Raw genomic sequence first — 17,540 nt, forward strand, 5'->3', positions numbered from 1 at the left:
TCCATCACCAACTTGCGGAGTTCACTCAGACTCACGTCCATCGAGTCAGTGATGCCATGCCATCCAGCCATCTCATCCTCTGTCGTCCCCTTCTCCTCTTGCCCCCAATCCCTCCCAGCATCAGAGTCTTTTCCAATGAATCAACTCTTCGCATGAGGTGGCCAAAGTACTGGAGTTTCAGCTTAAGCATCATTCCTTCCAAAGAAATCCCAGGGCTGATCTCCTTTAGAATGGACTGGTTGGATCTCCTTGCAGTCCAAGGGACTCTCACAAGTCTTCTCCAATACCACAGTTCAAAAGCATCAATTCTTCAGTGCTCAGCTTTCTTCACAGTCCAACTCTCACATCCATACATGACCACTGGAAAAACCATAGCCTTGACTAGACGGACCTTTGTTGGCAAAGTAATGTCTCTGCTTTTGAATATGCTATCTAGGTTGGTCATAACTTTTCTTCCAAGGAGTAAGCCTCTTTTAATTTCATGGCTGCAGTCACCATCTGCAGTGATTTTGGAGCCCCCCAAAAATAAAGTCTGACACTGTTTCCACTGTTTCCCCATCTATTTCCCATGAAGTGATGGGACCAGATGCCATGATCTTCATTTTCTGAATGTTGAGTTTTAAGCCAACTTTTTCACTCTCCACTTTCACCTTCATCAAGAGGCTTTTTAGTTCCCCTTCACTTTCTGCCATAAGGGTGGTATCATTTGCATATCTGAGGTTACTGATATTTCTCCTGGCAATCTTGATTCCAGCTTATGCTTCTTCCAGCCCAGCATTTCTCATGATGTACTCTGCATATAAGTTAAATAAGCAGGGTGACAATATACAGCCTTGACGTACTCCTTTTCCTATTTGGAACCAGTCTGTTGTTCCATGTCCAGTTCTAACTGTTGCTTCCTGACCTGCATACAGAATTCTCAAGAGGCAGGTCAGGTGGTCTGGTTTTCCCATCTCTTGAAGAATTTTCCACAGTTTATTGTGATCCACACAGTAAACTCTTAGAAAAATTTGAGAAGGGAATACTTCCAAACTCATTCTATGAGACCAGCATTAACCTGAAACCAAAGCCAGATTAGGATATAACAAGAAATGAAAATGACAGATCAGTATCCCTGCTGAATACAGGAACAGAAAATCTCAATAAAGTATCAGCAAACTGCATTCAAGAACACTTAAGAATTGTATACTATGACCAAGTGGGATTTATGCCTTGTATGTAAGAATGGTTCAACATATGTAAATCAATAAATGTCACACACATTAATAAAACATAAAAATCACATGATCATCTCAATAGATGCAGAAAAACTGTTCGACAAAATACAACATCCTTTCATAATAAAAAACCTTAGCATATTGGGTGCAGAAGGAACATACCTAAACATAATGAAGCTGATGAATAACAAACAGTTAACATATTTTCACTGGAGAAAGAAAGCTTTCCTTCTAAGACCAGGAATAAGACAGGGATGTCTATTCTCATTATTCTTATTCAATATAGTATTGGAAGCCCTAGCTAGAATAATTAGGCAAGACAAAGAAATGTATCTGAACACAATGAAAACACTACCTTGAAAAGATATCTAACCCCCATGTTCACTGCAGCATTATTCACAATAGCCAAGACATGAGTCCACCAACCAATGAACGGACAAAGAAAACACGTTATATATAATCACAATGAGATACTACTCAACTATTAACAAGTAATAAAACCCTGCCATTTGAGACAACATGGATAAACCTTGAGCACATTTTGTTAAGTGAGGTAAGTTAGACAAGTACTGTCTGATGTAACTTACATACCCACCTGAATGCAGAGTTCCATATAGCAGCAAGGAGAGAGAAGAAAGCCTTCCTAAGTGAACAATGCAAGGAAAGAAAAGAAAATAACAGAATGGGAAAGACTATAGAGATCTCTTCGAGGAAATTAGAGATACCAAGGGAACATTTCATGCAAAGACGGGCACAATAAAGGACAAAAGGTCCATACCTGTGAGGTATGGACCTCACAGAAGCAGAAGATATTAAGAAGGGGTGGCAAGAATACACAGAACTATACAAAAAATATCTTAATGACCCAGATAACCACGATGGTGTGATCACTCACCTAGAACCAGACAACCTGGAGTGCAAAGTCAAGTGGGCCTTAGGAAGCATCACTATGAACAAAGCTAGTGAAGGTGATGGAATTCCAGCTGAGCTATTTCAAATCCTAAAAGATGTTGTTGTTAAAGTGCTGCACTCAATATGCCAGCAAATCTGGAAAACTCAGCAGTGGCCACAGGACTGGAAATGGTCAGTTTTCATTTCATTTCCAAAGAAAGGCAATGCCAAAGAATGTTAAAACTACCACACAGTTGCACTCATCTCACAAGCTAGCAAAGTAATGCTCAAAATTATCCAAGCCAGGCTTCAGCAGTACATGAACCGGGAACTTCCAGATGTTTAAGCTGGATTTAGAAAAGGCAGAGGAACCAGAGATCAAATTGCCAGCATCTGTTGGATCATAGAAAAAGCAAGAGAATTCCAGAAAAACATCTATTTCTGCTTCATTGACTATGGTAAAGCCTTTGACTATGTGGATCACAACTAACTGTGGAAAATTCTGAAAGAGATGGAAATACCAGACCACCTGACCTGCCTCCTGAGAAATCTGAGTGCAGGTCAAGAAGCAATCGTTAGAACCGGACATGGAACAATGGACTGGTTCCAAATTGGGAAAGGGGTACGTCAAGGCTGTATATTGTCACCCTGCTTATTTAACTTCTATGCAGAGTACATCATGAGAAATGCCAGGATGGATGAAGCACAAGCTGGAATCAAGATTGCCATTAGAAATATCAATAACCTCAGATATGCAGGTGACACCATCCTTATGGCAGAAAATGAAGAGTAACTAAAGAACCTCTTGATGGGACTGAAAGAGGAGAGTGAAAAAGCTGGCTTAAAACTCAACAATCAAAAAACTAAGATCATGGCATCTGGTCCCATCACTTCATGGCAAATAGATGGGGAAACAATGGAAACTGACAGACTTTACTTTCTTGGGCTCCCAAATCACTGCAGATGGTGACTGCAGCCATGAAATTAAAAGACGCTTGCTCCTTTGAAGAAAAGCTGTGACTAACCTAGACAGCATATTAAAAAGCAGAGACATTACTTTGCTGACAAAGATCTATACAGTCAAAGCTATGGTTTTTCCAGTAGTCATATGTGGATGTGAGAGGTGGACCATAAAGAAAGCTGAGCATCGAAGAATTGATACTTTTGAACTGTGGTGTTGGAGAAGACTCTTGAGAGTCTCCTGGACTGAAAGAAGATCAAACCAGTCAATCCTAAAGAAAATCAGTCCTGAATACTCACTGGAAGGACTGATGCTGATGCTCCAATACTTTGGCTACTGATTCGAAGAAGTGACTCACTAGAAAACACCCTGATGCTGGGGAAGGTTGAAGGCAGGAGGAGAAAGGGATGACAGAGGATGAGATGGTTGGATGGCATCACCGACTCGATGGACATGAGTATGAGCAAGCTCCGGGAGTTGGTGAAGAACAGGGAAGCCTGGCGTCCTGCAGTCCATAGGGTTGCAAAGAGTTGAACTTGACTGAGGGACTGAATCCAAACTTGTAAAACTCAAGAGTATTATGGTGGTTACTTGGGCCTAGGAGGTGGGAAGACCCAACAGATGTTAAGTTTACTACATGCAACAAGTATAAATAAGCCCTAGAGATATAATGCACAGTATAGTGAAGGACAAAAAAGATGTCCTTTTCATTATAGGAGACTGGAATGCAAAAGTAGGAAGTCAAGAAACACCTGGAGTAACAGGCGAATTTGGCCTTGGAATACGGAATGAAGCAGGGCAAAGACTAATAGAGTTTTGCCAAGAAAATGCACTGGTCATAGCAAACACCCTCTTCCAACAACACAAGACTCTACACATGGACATCACCAGATGGTCAACACCAAAATCAAGATTGATTATATTCTTTGCAGCCAAAGATGGAGAAGCTCTATACAGTCAACAAAAACAAGACCAGGAGCTGACTGTGGCTCAGATCATGAACTCCTTATTGCCAAATTCAGACTTAAATTGAAGAAAGTGGGGAAAACCACTAGACCATTCAGGTATGACCTAAATCAAATCCCTCACGATTATACAGTGGAAGTGAGAAATAGATTTAAGGGACTAGATCTGATAGAGTGCCTGATGAACTATGGACTGAGGTTCGTGACATTGTACAGGAGACAGGGATCAAGACCATCCCCATGGAAAAGAAATGCAAAAAAGCAAAATGGCTGTCTGGGGAGGTCTTACAAATAGCTGTGAAAAGAAGAGAAGCGAAAAGCAAAGGAGAAAAGGAAAGATATAAGCATCTGAATGCAGAGTTCCAAAGAATAGCAAGAAGAGATAAGAAAGCCTTCCTTAGCAATCAATGCAAAGAAACAGAGGAAAACAACAGAACGGGAAAGTAGTCTCTTCAAGAAAATCAGAGATACCAAGGGAACATTTCATGCAAAGATGGGCTCGATAAAGGACAGAAATGGTATGGACCTAACAGAAGCAGAAGATATTAAGAAGAGGTGGCAAGAATACACAGAAGAACTGTACAAAAAAGATCTTCACGACCCAGATAATCACGATGGTGTGATCACTCACCTAGAGCTAGACATCCTGGAATGTGAAGTCAAGTGGGCCTTAGAAAGCATCACTATGAACAAAGCTAGTGGAGGTGATGGAATTCCAGTTAAGCTATTCCAAATCCTGAAAGATGATGCTGTGAAAGTGCTGCACTCACTATGCCAGCAAATTTGGAAAACTCAGCAGTGGCCACAGGACTGGAAAAGGTCAGTTTTCATTCCAATCCCAAAGAAAGGCAATGCCAAAGAATGCTCAAACTACCACACAATTGCACTCATCTCACATGCTAGTTAAGTAATGCTCAAAATTCTCCAAGCCAGGCTTCAGCAATATGTGAACCATGAACTTCCTAATGTTCAAGCTGGTTTTAGAAAAGGCAGAGGAACCAGAGATCAAATTGCCAACATCCGCTGCATCATGGAAAAAGCAAGAGAGTTCCAGAAAAACATCTATTTCTGCTTTATTGACTATGCCAAAGCCTTTGACTGTGTGGATCACAATAAACTGTGGAAAATTCTTCAAGAGATGGGAAAACCAGACCACCTGACCTGCCTCTTGAGAAATCTGTATGCAGGTCAGGAAGCAACAGTTAGAACTGGACATGGAACAACAGACTGGTTCCAAATAGGAAAAGGAGTACGTCAAGGCTGTATATTGTCACCCTGCTTATTTAACTTATATGCAGAGTACATCATGAGAAATGCTGGGCTGGAAGAAGCACAAGCTGGAATCAAGATTGCCGGGAGAAATATCAGTAACCTCAGATATGCAGATGACACCACCCTTATGGCAGAAAGTGAAGAGGAACTAAAAAGCCTCTTAACGAAGGTGAAAGTGGAGAGTGAAAAAGTTGGCTTAAAGCTCAACATTCAGAAAATGAAGATCATGGCATCTGGTCCCATCACTTCATGGGAAATAGATGGGGAAACAGTGGAAACAGTGTCAGACTTTGTTTTTTGGGCTCCAAAATCACTGCAGATGGTGACAGCAGCCATGAAATTAAAAGAGGCTTACTCCTTGGAAGAAAAGTTATGACCAACCTAGATAGCATATTGAAAAGTAGAGACATTACTTTGCCAACCAAGGTTCGTCTAGTTAAGGCTATGGTTTTTCCAGTGGTCATGTACGGATGTGAGAGTTGGACTGTGAAGAAGGCTGAGCGCCAAAGAATTGATGCTTTTGAACTGTGGTGTTGGAGAAGACTCTTGAGAGTCCCTTGGACTGCAAGGAGATCCAACTAGTCCAATCTGAAGGAGATCAGCCCTGGGATTTCTTTGGAAGGAATGATGCTGAAGCTGAAACTCCAGTACTTTGGCCACCTCATGCAAAGAGTTGATTCATTGGAAAAGACTCTGTATTGGGGGCAGGAGGAGAAGGGGACGACAGAGGATGAGATGGCTGGATGGCATCACTGACTCGATGGACGTGAGTCTGAGTGAACTAGAGTTAATAATGTTGTATCACATATTTAAAAGTTGCTAACAGAGTAGACCTTATCACAAGAAAAAAAAAAACTGTTGTGCCAGGAGCCGGCATATTGCATATTGAGTGCAGCACTTTCCACAGCATCATCTTTCAGGATCTGGAATAGCTCAACTGGAATTCTGTCACTGCCGGGAGCCAGCGTGAGGAACTCCGCCCATGACAAAGGTCATGAGGAAGGAGGCTCAGCATAGGCAAAGGCGGGATCGAGCCTCAGGAGTCCCCCTGGAAATTCTCGAGCATCTACCCCCCAAACCAGAGTCTGCCTACTTTCTGCTTTGTGCTTTCACCTACACCTCTGACTTTACGGGGGGCTGTCCCCCACTACCTCTCTCTGAAAAAAGAATTAGCTTACAGCTCCAGTTAATAATTCCTGGGTGTGACAGTGTTTCAACCTAAAAACTCCTTTGGAAATCCTCTAGCCTGCCTGAATAGGTTTTTCCGGCCACATGTGATTGTTCAGAGCCTCCCAACTGTGAGGCAGGAGATGTTCTAAACTGCCTAAACACAGATTCCTTTGAGTAGTTAAAAGATTGATTAGAAATTGTATTGGTGAAGGGTTTTTCACTTGTTGGGCCAATGTTTGCTGCTAAGTCTCCATACTCCTTACCTACTGTGTCCTTGGCAGTGTATTGATTGATATAATGGGTGTATAGAAATGTAAAATGCAGCTTTGTCCAACGCTTTTTTGGAGGCTGGTGCCTGACTTTGGAATAATCACCTTTAGAGAAAAATAAGTTTCTTAAAATGTTAACAGGCCTCCGGGCCAGAAGATGATGTCAATCACCTGAACTTTTGCATATGATAAGTTTGAAAGCCTGGCTTAGATTAGAACCAGGAACTGCTGTCCTTGCATGACTCCACCCCTTCCCCCATTATCCTCTATGCATAACTTAAGGTATAAAAACTACTTTGGAAAATAAAGTGCGGGCCTTGTTCACTGAAACTTGGTCTCCCCATGTCACTCTCTCTCTCAAGTTCTGGCTGAGTCTCCATCTGGAGCGCGGAACCCGCCATGCTTGCTAATTATGCCTGGGCTTCTAAGATCCGACCAGGGAGGCCTCAGTGTCTCCTTCAGGCCTAGGTAAGTGGTGCAAACTTCTTGTCTTGAAGTTTTATTGGTCTCCTGCGTAAACCAAGCTACTCAGCCTCTCTTCTCCACTGAATTTTCCTACTGAGCTATCCTCATTCTATTACTCTTTATATCCTTAATTAACGTTTAATTAAGCAGTTGTTTCCTGACCCTCACCTATGCCGTCTCTCCTTCGAATACCCTGGATCAGCTGGGGCTGGACCCCGGCACTGTTGTCTATGTATATTGATGGATGTTAACTAGACTTATGATGGTCTGCTACTGCTGCTAAGTCGCTTCAGTCTTGTCCGACTCTGTGCGACCCCATAGAGGGCAGCCCACCAGGCTCCCCCCGTCCCTGGGATTCTCCAGGCAAGAACACTGGAGTGGGTTGCCATTTCCTTCTCCAATGCATGAAAGTGAAAAGTGAAAGTGAAGTCGCTCGGTCGTGTCCGACTCTTCGCAGACCCCATGGACTGCAGCCTACCAGGCTCCGCCGTTCATGGGATTTTCCAGGCAAGAGTACTGGAGTGGGGTATAAACAAGTATCTTTTATGCTGTATACCTGAAACAAATGTCAATTACAATTCAACTTAAAAAACTGTAAAGAAAACCTCTCAGTATGAATCCAACACCAGTGTTCTTAGCTTAAAGGGACACAAAACAGCAGTAAAGCACCTAGCGAGACAGCAGCTACATCAAGAGGTCTTTTAACATCACAAGTGCAATTTGAAAGCTTTTACACCGAACCAGAAGGTCCTTTAAAAAAAAAAAAAAATGAAGTTGAAGTGGAAAGTTCCCCTATGTTCCTAATATATCTTTTATGCTTTGGGAAGGAAAAAAAAAAAAGCCAAAATTTACTCATAAACCCCAAACCCATCCCTCTCTGCAAACAGAAGCAGGAAACACTGAATTTAGGTTCCCAGATTTCGAATCCAGGTTCCGTCTCGCTGTTACGCGGAATCTCGGGAAACCAGGACTGCATTTTAATTTTGCCATTACAAAATGGAGATAATAGTACTTACCTCTTACACTGGGTGAGGCTTAACTGAATCTTTGTAGAGTGTGGCCCAGTGCCTGAGACATAGTAGGCGCTCAAATGCTCTGCTATTGCAACGCTGCAGATTTCCCATTTTCTCCTATATTCAGTATTTTATCAGAGACGCTGTTCTAGGCACTGGGACCTCCCGGCTAAACCCCAGTTGCTGCCCTCCAGCAGGTCGCTGCTCGCCGAGGGTGGGGATTGGGGAGTGGGCTGACAACGTCATTAAATGACTGCTTAAGAAGTGTCATACGGGCTACAGTAGGTGGGAATGACGCCTACTTCCCTAGGTAACTTTTCCGTAAAAGTATTTCTACTGTTCACAAACCCTGAGAGCTTAACCCGAACCAAAGAAGTTAGCATTCACAGCTGCCTGACAACTTCTTGAACCTGCGAACTACTTACAGGTTTGCGCAGGCGTCATCAGCGGGAAGTCGCGGTATTACCTATCCCCGCCCTTTCCGGCCCCGCCTCTTCCTGAAATCCCGGGAGCCGATTGGTTCGCGTGACCGGTATAAGAAGCTGCGCGCAGGCGTGCAGTTCTCTTTCCTCCGCTGCCGCTAAGGTGCTCGGTTCTTCCGAGGAAGCTAAGGCCGTTTTGGGGTGAGGCCCTCACTTCATCCGGCGACTAGCACCGCGCCCGGCAGCCCCCACCTAGCACTCGCTCGCACCATGGCCTCCGTCTCCGAGCTCGCTTGTATCTACTCTGCCCTCATTCTGCACGACGATGAGGTGACGGTCACGGTGAGTGCGGGCCTGGGCCGGCGGCGTGGAGGCCTCTGTGGGCGGCCGGTTCCCCACCCTCGCAGGCGTTAGGGGCAGGCCCTTCCGGCGGGAGTGGCGGCCATCGACACCGGGCGGAGGGGCGGACAGGCGGGACGGACACCCATCGGATGGGCCCATGTGCGGGCTGTCTGGGGCATCGGCCATGTGCCCGCCCTAGAGTGAGTGAGCTTCACTTACAGCGGAGCGCGCCGACTTTGAGAACTTTTTTATTTAGAGAAACGTGTGCAACCCGTGGGCAGCCTCATGCGCAGCTATAACGTGTCCCACACTATATCTCTTTTGGGTGTGATTTCCTTGGTCCTCTGAGTAGGCCTTGTGGGGCCTGGCTTTGTGGTGTGGAGGGGAACACTGCGCTCTGCTCCACCTCTGGCCTTGCCTCACAGCTTAAAATAGCAATGTAACTTGGGCAGGACCCAGCCTGTGAAATGGCAGCGATGAACTCGAGGCCTTGCCAAGTACCTGGCACGCGGGAGCAGAAGCATTTCTTTTGCCTTAAAAGTGGAAGAAACAGTCGTCTTAGATTAGTATACATGCAATGTCAATAGAGTACTCGGATTGGTAAACGGTACTTTTGTACCCCGGTTATCAGTTATTTGCTTTCAATTTGCAGTATTTTGAAGACATTTACGAAAGTGCCGTCTGATGGGGTGCCCGTTTTATTTGTTTTAGGAGGATAAGATCAATGCCCTCATTAAAGCAGCCGGTGTAAATGTTGAGCCTTTCTGGCCAGGTTTGTTTGCAAAGGTAAGGTGATTGTGAAAAGGTGATTTGTTTGGAGAAGCAAATTTTGGAAGACCTACTGATTTATTAAATCAGGTGCTTGTGCTAACCTCCAAAAGTGCTGGAAGGCCCCATGTTTGACTGGACTTGTCCAAATAGAAGGAGTATTTCCTCATATTTCCATCTCTAGGAGCTAATTATGGTTTTGTTCTGTGGTGTCTTTTTCTCATGGTCTCATAGCCTGCTTTCTCTTTCCTTCTGTTCTAAAATCATGAGGAAAATATATTACCGGGTCATTCTTTCATTATATAAAAGGGTCATCCAAGATATACTATCCATGCTGTTCCAAGTAAATCCTGCCAGCATGACAGTGACATTTTATTGATCGCTTATTCTGTATCAGAATATAAAAGACCAATGGAATTTAGCAGTGGCCACCTTCCACAGTGTAGGTTACTTAATCTCTGGCAAGTGAAACTAATAGCCTCTATTCACCTCCTGTTCTTCAATCTTTTTTTTTTTTTTTTTTTCCTGTTCTTCAATCTTAAGATCGGAAACACTGTACCCTGTTCTCTGTTAGTGATCTCTAAAACACTGATCTCTGTTAGTGAATTCCCTTGGGAAAATTACATAGAATTACATAGCAGTCTAAAAAAATAGAATTCATTGTTAAGAGGAGACATGAACTGTACTTGTAAGTTAAGCCAGCATTTCGGTGCTATAACAGAAGGCCAGAACTAAGCATTTACCGGAATATGCACATGTGTTGCAGGCTTTGGCCAATGTCAACATCGGGAGCCTCATCTGCAATGTGGGGGCTGGTGGACCTGCCCCAGCGGCCGGTGCCGCACCAGCAGGAGGTCCTGCCCCATCCACTGCTGCTGCCCCAGGTAGGAAACCTGGTATTGGAGGGAGGAGGGTGGAGATTAAAGGTGCTAGGGGCAAAATTGCATTTGCTAAGAGTAGATGTGTAGAAATCTTAAGAGGCATCATCTGATGAGGGAAAGCTAGGATATTTTTGACTATGAGCTCTTTGGAGTTTTAGTGAGGTAACTGACTTGTTTTTTGCTTTGTTTTTAGCTGAGGAGAAGAAAGTAGAAGCAAAGAAAGAAGAATCTGAAGAGTCTGATGATGACATGGGCTTTGGTCTTTTTGACTAAACCTCTTTAGTAACACATTCAATAAAAAGCTGAGCTGTTTGCTGCTGTTGGTCTTAACTGATAGTTCTGGGGGGTGTGTTGTGTGAAAATGAACTTTGGCTTTCAGTGTTTTCTGCCATGACAGGAGCTGCGTGCAACATTGAGAACTGCATAGGGAGGCTGGAGGAGAAAGGTTCAGAGCAGACACCTTGTCCAGATTACTCACATGACTTCATGATTACAGGATTTGTTCTCTAGACTGAATAAGGGTCACTGTTGGGCATGGGGGTGTGTGATCCAGATTTCAGATATTTGAAAGATGAAGTAGCTCTGGGGAGAGGTGACTGAACAATGGTATGAAGGGTAAATTGGTTCACTTTTCAAAATGCCAGGGCCATCCTAGAACTTGGATTCATATAAAATGTATATTCAGAGCATCTGTTAGGTGCTAGGCACTTGGGACATCTGTGCATTTGATAGGGAAATGAGGTTGAGGTAGGGCCCATGGCCCTAAACATCTTCACTGCAGTGTATAGGACCACTTTGTATACATTACTGTGTCCAAGTCTCAATGGTCCATTGAAGAGTAGGATATGACTTTTGATTGAACAACAACATTCAAACAAAATAAGTGGCCCCAGACTGTCATTGGAAACCACAGATGAGGGCTGTAAGGTGTAAATAATTTAGGACCTTGAGGCAAGTAGGGTACAATGAGAAAAATGACGAAAATGTCATTCAAATTTTGGAGATGTACAAAATGCATAACGGCTAACCTAAAAGGCCAGCATTGTGCTAAGTAATTAGCACAGTAAGTTCATGGATTAAAACCACAAAATGACTCAGTTGTGTCCAACTCGGATTCTCCAGGCCAAAATACTGGAGTGGGTAGCCTTTCCCTTCTTCAGGGGATCTTCCCAACCCAGGAATCAAACTGGGAAATCATTGCAGGCTGATTCTTTACCAACTGAGCTATCAGGGAAGCAGTGACTCCAAAGCCTACTTTAACTGCATTGTTCCCCATGGTCCTGCCCCTGCTGCTCCTGCCTCTGCTTTCTCATGTAGTGAAGGAAGTAGTACATTTAAAATGTCTTTTGGCTTGTGCTGCCTTTGCCCAGGCTTTAATTGCTGCAAGCAGGGATGGGGACTCCATTGTGTGCTGGCTTCTTGCAGTGGCTGCTTTTGTGGAGCACAGGCTTTTAAGTGTGTGTACTTAGTTGATGGGAGATGTGTGGAATCTTCCCAGGCCAGGGATCAAACCTGTGTCCCCTGCACTGGCAGGCAGATTCTTAACCACTGGACCACCTGGGAAGTCCCCAAAGAAATCTTAATATAGTAAAAATCTATTAATAGTAAAGCTAAAAAAGGTTTTCCCAAAGAATGTCCTGATAATCAAATTAGGAGGCCATAGCCGTTTTATTCATTTGAATAAGTTCCCACCCACCTTCCGGTTGCCTGAGCCTTGACTTCCTTTGCAAAGTGAGAATCACCTACTTCATATTGGAGAATGAACCAAGTACCACTTGCTGGCACATGCATGTTACTTCCCTTCTGCATAAGGTATAAAGAACACAGCTGGCTTCCCAGGTTTCCTGAATCCCAGGCAAGCCTTGTGTTCCCCAAGTCCCTTTCCTGCTGATCTTGCTGGATCCTGCAGCAGCTTTGGTGTCTCAGCTAATGTCACACATCATACTTGTTCACCAAGCATACTTGTTTGTTTAAACAGTTGCATTGTTAAAATTCTATTCACTTCTGTGGCCACTGAAAGTGTAGGTCCATGGACAGTTCGCTCACCCCTCTAATGCTGCATTAGCAGGAAGCCAGTAGAAAAAGCAAGAGAGTTCCAGAAAAACGTCTACTTCTGCTTTATTGACTATGCCAAAGCCTTTGACTGTGTGGATCACAACAAACTGGAAAATCCTTAGAGATCGTAATACCAGACCACCCTACCTGCCTCTTGAGAAACCTGTAAGTAGGTCAAGAAGTGACAGAACCGAACATGGAACAATGGATTGGTTCCAAATTGGGAAAGGAGTATGTTTAAGCTGTACATTGTCACCCTGCTTGTTTAACTTATATGCAGAGTACATCATGAGAAACGCTGGGCTGGGGGAAGCACAAGCTGGAATCAAGATTCCTGGGAGACATATTAATAACCTCAGATATGCAGATGACACCACCCTTATGGCAGAAAGTGAAGAAGAACTAAAGAGCCTCTTGATGAAAGTGAAAGAGGAAAGTGAAAAAGCTGGCTTAAAACTCAACATTCAATAAACTAAGATCATGGCATCCTGTCCCATCACTTCATGGCAAATAGATGGGGAAACAATGGAAACAGTGACAGACTATTTTCTTGGGCTCCCAAATCACTGCAGATGGTGACTGCAGCCATGAAATTAAAAGGCACTTGTTCCTTGGAGGAAAAGCCATGACCAACCTAGACAGCATATTGAAAAGCAGAGACGTTACTTGGCTGACAAAGGTCCGTTTAGTCAAAGCTATGGTTTTCCCAGTAGTCATGTATGGATGTGAGAGTTGGACCATAAAGAAAGCTGAGTGCAGAAAAATTGATGCTTTTGAACTGTGGTGTTGGAGATGACAGAGGATGGGTTGGCTGGATGGCATCACCAATAATGGACATGAGTTTGAGCAAACTCTAGGAGTTGGTGATGGACAGGGGGGCCTGTTGTGCTGCAGTCCATGGGGTGAAAAAGAGTCGGATATGACTGAGCTACTGAACTGAACTGAACTGTTCGGTCTGGACTGCAGCACGCCAGGCCTCCCTGTCCATCACCAACTCCCAGAGCTTGCTCAAACTCATGTCCGTTGAGTTGGTGATGCCATCCAGACATCTCATCCTCTGTCGTCCCCTTCTCCTGACTTCAATCTTTTCCAGCATCAGGGTCTCTTCTGATGAGTCACTTCTTCCAATCAGGTGGCCAAGGTATTGGAGTTTCAGCTTCAGCATCAGTCCTTCTAATGAATATTTAGGACTGATTTCCTTCAGGATTGACAGGTTTGATCTCGCAGGCCAAGGGACTCAAGAGTTTTCTCCAACACCACAGTTCAAAAGCATCAATTCTTTGGCGCTCAGCTTTCTTTATGGTCCAACTCTCACATCTGTATGTGACTACAGGAAAAACCATAGCTTTGACTAGATGGACCTTGGTTGGCAAAGTAATGTCTCTGCTTTTTAATATGCTGTCTAGGTTTGTCATAGCTTTTCTTCCAAGGAGCAATATGGCTCTAATTCTCATGTTTAGAAGAATTTTAGGAACGAACGTGGTCATTGACAAACCATCTAAGAAAACAAACAAAAAAATCCATGTTTTCACTGAATGTGTTGCACAATGGGATAGGTTTAAAAAAAAATCTAAATGTCCTTCCTGTCAGCTGTTAATAATGTTTTGTTGGTGGTGGTGGTCTTCTCAACAAAAATTGATGAGGAAAGGATTCATGTGTAAAATGTGAGGTTTTAAAACCACCTTTTGGGAAGGAGAAAAGGAATTGAAAGAATTCAAAATATACAACAAAACAACTTGGTATATTACTCTAAATTTAAATATTATGTATCAAATCCTTTCTTCCTCATAATTTGAAGGAGTATATACAGTAAAATTCTGAGGTAGCATTGTGACCAGGTGATTGCTGATTTGGTTGCTTAGGACTTGATAAATAATTCACACATTCTCCCATTCTGAACTTTGCATGTCAGAAGAAAATTAGCCTTGCTTATGATACTTACAAGGATCTATACATATGAAAAATTGGACTTCCCTGGTGGCTCAGACGGTAAAGCGTCTGTCTACAATGCGGGAGACCTGGGTTTGAGCCCTGGGTTGGGAAGATCCCTGGAGAAAGAAATGGCAATCCACTCCAGTACTATTGCCTGGAAAATCCCATGGACAGAGGAGCCTGGTAGGCTACAGTCTAAGGGGTTGCAAAGAGTTGGACACGACTGAGTGACTTCACTTTAACTTTCATATATCAAGAACCAGTTCCTGGGAGAGTTTGCGTGCCTGGTCAAGTTCACACAGCTAATACAGGGCCTGCCACCTCATTTGTCTCAAATCAGCTGTTCTACCAGACCTGGTGTCCCTTCCACACGTGTGCTTTTGCAAGGTACAGCAATCAACTTGATTTTTTTCTCTGTCAGTTTACAAGCCGCTTCTCTCTCATTTCCTTATTTTTGCAATCAAGCCTGGACACATAAGCTTGAGCTGGGAGCTGTTTTTAAGAGAGGATTGATGTTTTTAGTTCTGAAATAGCCAGAAGATGCCCCCCAAAGTCAGAACCTGTACAGACACCACAGAGAATGCTTCATGGAACTTGGGCTGTTACCAGATTCAACAATCTTCTGGAATATTACTGTGTTCCAGTAGTATGTATGTGAGATGTATGGATGTGAGAGTTGGACCATAAAAAAAGCTGAGCACCAAAGAATTGATGCTTTTGAACTGTGGTGTTGGAGAAGACTCTTGAGAGTCCCTTGGACTGCAAGGAGATCCAACCAGTCCATCCTAAAGGAGATCAGTCCTGAATATTCATTGGAAGAACTAATGTTGAAGCTGAAACTTCAATGCTTTGGCCACCTGATTGGAAGAACTGACTCATTGGAAGAGACCCTGATGCTGGGAACGATTGAAGGCAGGAAGAGAAGAGGACGACAGAGGATGAGATGGTTGGATGGCATCACCGACTCAATGGACATGAGTTTGAGTAAACTCTGCGAGTTGATGAACAGGGAGGCCTGGCGTGCTGCAGTCCATGGGGTTGCAGAGTTGGACACGACTGAGTGAACTGAACTGAAGCTTCCTTCTGGACATAGTGACCCGTCACCTCCCCTGTCACATCATGTCCACAGGCTCAGGGGCCATCCCATGGTTGTACAGGATTGCTCAAATAGTTATGGGCTTCCAGAAAATCAAGTTCTACTCAGTTTAGCTTACTGAAACTTCTACTCCTTTTACTTGTATACTTTGAGGGTTATTATGATGTCCAATTAAGGTAAAAAATATGTTTTTCACCTTCCAGATCTTTGTACTTGCTGTGTCCCCCATCTCCCTGGGCCATCCACTGCCTACCCCAGTTAATTCTACTCCTTCCAGACTCAGGAAGTCCACCCTAGGCTATATTAAATCCCTGCTCTAAGTTCCCTGTATACCAGGGAGTAAAAAGTAAATGTGTTGTGCATTTATGACTTCAATATCTTCTTACCTCCACATAGTGAGTTCCAGGATCAGGCTGTCTGTGTTGCTCACCAGCACCCCCAGTACTTATCACGCCGCCTGGCTCATTGTTGGCATTTACTATTTATCACAGCCCAGCTCTCTCCTTTCACATGGAAGGTAATCAGGGCCTAGGAAGGAGGAGGACCTTGCTCAGCAGCAGTGCCTGGAACTGGAACCCGTCTCTGGATCCGTGAATGCCCTTTCCACTGCAGCAGGCCTACTCCCTACCACCAACCTCATTCAGTCAATTCTCACTGAGTGCTCACCTTCCAGGTTGCCACGTACAGGTGTGGATGCTCACGTCCTGAGGTGGGAACCCAGGGACCCAGATGATGCTAACGCCAGGTCGCCGGGTCTGGCTTTACACATTCCTTACCTGCAGGACCCGGTTTCTCCGACTCAAGCGGGAGCATCTCGTCATTCCCCCAGGTGATGCCCGGCCAGCCCATATTGACGAACGTGGAATTCTCAGTAGGTAGGACAGCGGAAGCAAAGCGTGGCGCCGGGCAGCCCTCAAACTTCCTTCTGAACACGGTGACCTGTCACTTCCCCCGTCGCGTTCACATCGCCTAGGATGAAGGAGAATATTCAGGAAAGCTTGCTGACTGAGACCAGGCGGCCGGGTGAAGTGTTCTCAGCCCACTTCAGCCTTATATTCCGTAGAAATCCCTTTCCCTCAACTGGAACCGACGCTGGGCTTGGAACACCCGCGCTCAGGGTCTTGTACTTCGCCTCTTGCCAATCAACCTTCCCGCTGGGAGGAAGGGGCGGGACGGGAGGCGGGGGTAGAAGCCGCTTGTGGCCCAGGCAAGCCGAACTCCTCAATTGCACTGGGACCTATTGACCGCTAGGGGCGCGCATGCTTCCTCTGGGCTTTTCTGATCTGTCTGAAAGTCGCTCAGTCGTGTCGGACTCTGCGACCCCATGGACTATACAGTCCGTGGAATTCTCCAGGCCAGAATACTGAAGTGGATAGACTTTCCCTTCTCCAGGGGATCTTCCCAATCCAGGGATCGAACCCAGGTCTTCCGGATCGCAGGCGGATTCTTAACCAGCTGAGCCACAAGGGACCCATGGCCATTAGCATCAATTCCACGAACAATTTTTAAAGTCTGGATTGAGGACAGTATCGCTGTAGCGGGCGCTGGTTACTGGATCGAGGCAAGTAATCTGTTGTGAAACAGGCGATTCCTACACTTTGTCATCAACCAACAGGAATGGGATGGGGCATATTTGTAAACTGGGAATAATGAGCCTGTTCCTGCCACAAGGCTGTATTTTTGAGGGGTTGGGAGCAATAATAGATATTGACGTTTGGGTATTACTAGTTAACATAATGGAGTTAGTTCCCTGTTCTGTTATTTTGGGGGAAGTGGATCCTGACTGTTCCCAGCACCTTGGTTTCCAGAGGAACGGAAACC

The 17,540-nt window shown here is 44.5% G+C and overlaps 1 protein-coding gene across 1 annotated transcript; it reads left to right on the forward strand.

Annotated features, from left to right (window-relative positions):
• The first annotated feature begins 7,090 nt into the window (after positions 1–7,090).
• Positions 7,091–10,966, forward strand: RPLP1 (ribosomal protein lateral stalk subunit P1). The gene is made up of 5 exons (XM_055536846.1): positions 7,091–7,213; positions 8,651–8,987; positions 9,699–9,773; positions 10,522–10,639; positions 10,830–10,966. The coding sequence occupies exons 2-5, from the start codon at positions 8,916–8,918 to the stop codon at positions 10,907–10,909; spliced, it is 345 nt and encodes a 114-aa protein (XP_055392821.1). The 5' UTR covers positions 7,091–7,213; positions 8,651–8,915; the 3' UTR covers positions 10,910–10,966.
• The last annotated feature ends 6,574 nt before the right edge of the window (positions 10,967–17,540 follow it).

The sequence above is a fragment of the Bubalus kerabau genome, chromosome 10 (assembly GCF_029407905.1).
Source record: "Bubalus kerabau isolate K-KA32 ecotype Philippines breed swamp buffalo chromosome 10, PCC_UOA_SB_1v2, whole genome shotgun sequence".
NCBI classification, from domain to species: Eukaryota; Metazoa; Chordata; class Mammalia; order Artiodactyla; family Bovidae; genus Bubalus; species Bubalus kerabau.

Excerpts from the sequence above, each read along its gene's own strand:
- RPLP1 (XM_055536846.1), top strand. The coding sequence starts at position 8,916 with ATGGCCTCCGTCTCCGAGCTCGCTTGTATCTACTCTGCCCTCATTCTG. Across the intron at positions 8,988-9,698 it reads ACGATGAGGTGACGGTCACG|GAGGATAAGATCAATGCCCT; the intron begins GTGAGTGCGGGC and ends TATTTGTTTTAG. Across the intron at positions 10,640-10,829 it reads ATCCACTGCTGCTGCCCCAG|CTGAGGAGAAGAAAGTAGAA; the intron begins GTAGGAAACCTG and ends CTTTGTTTTTAG.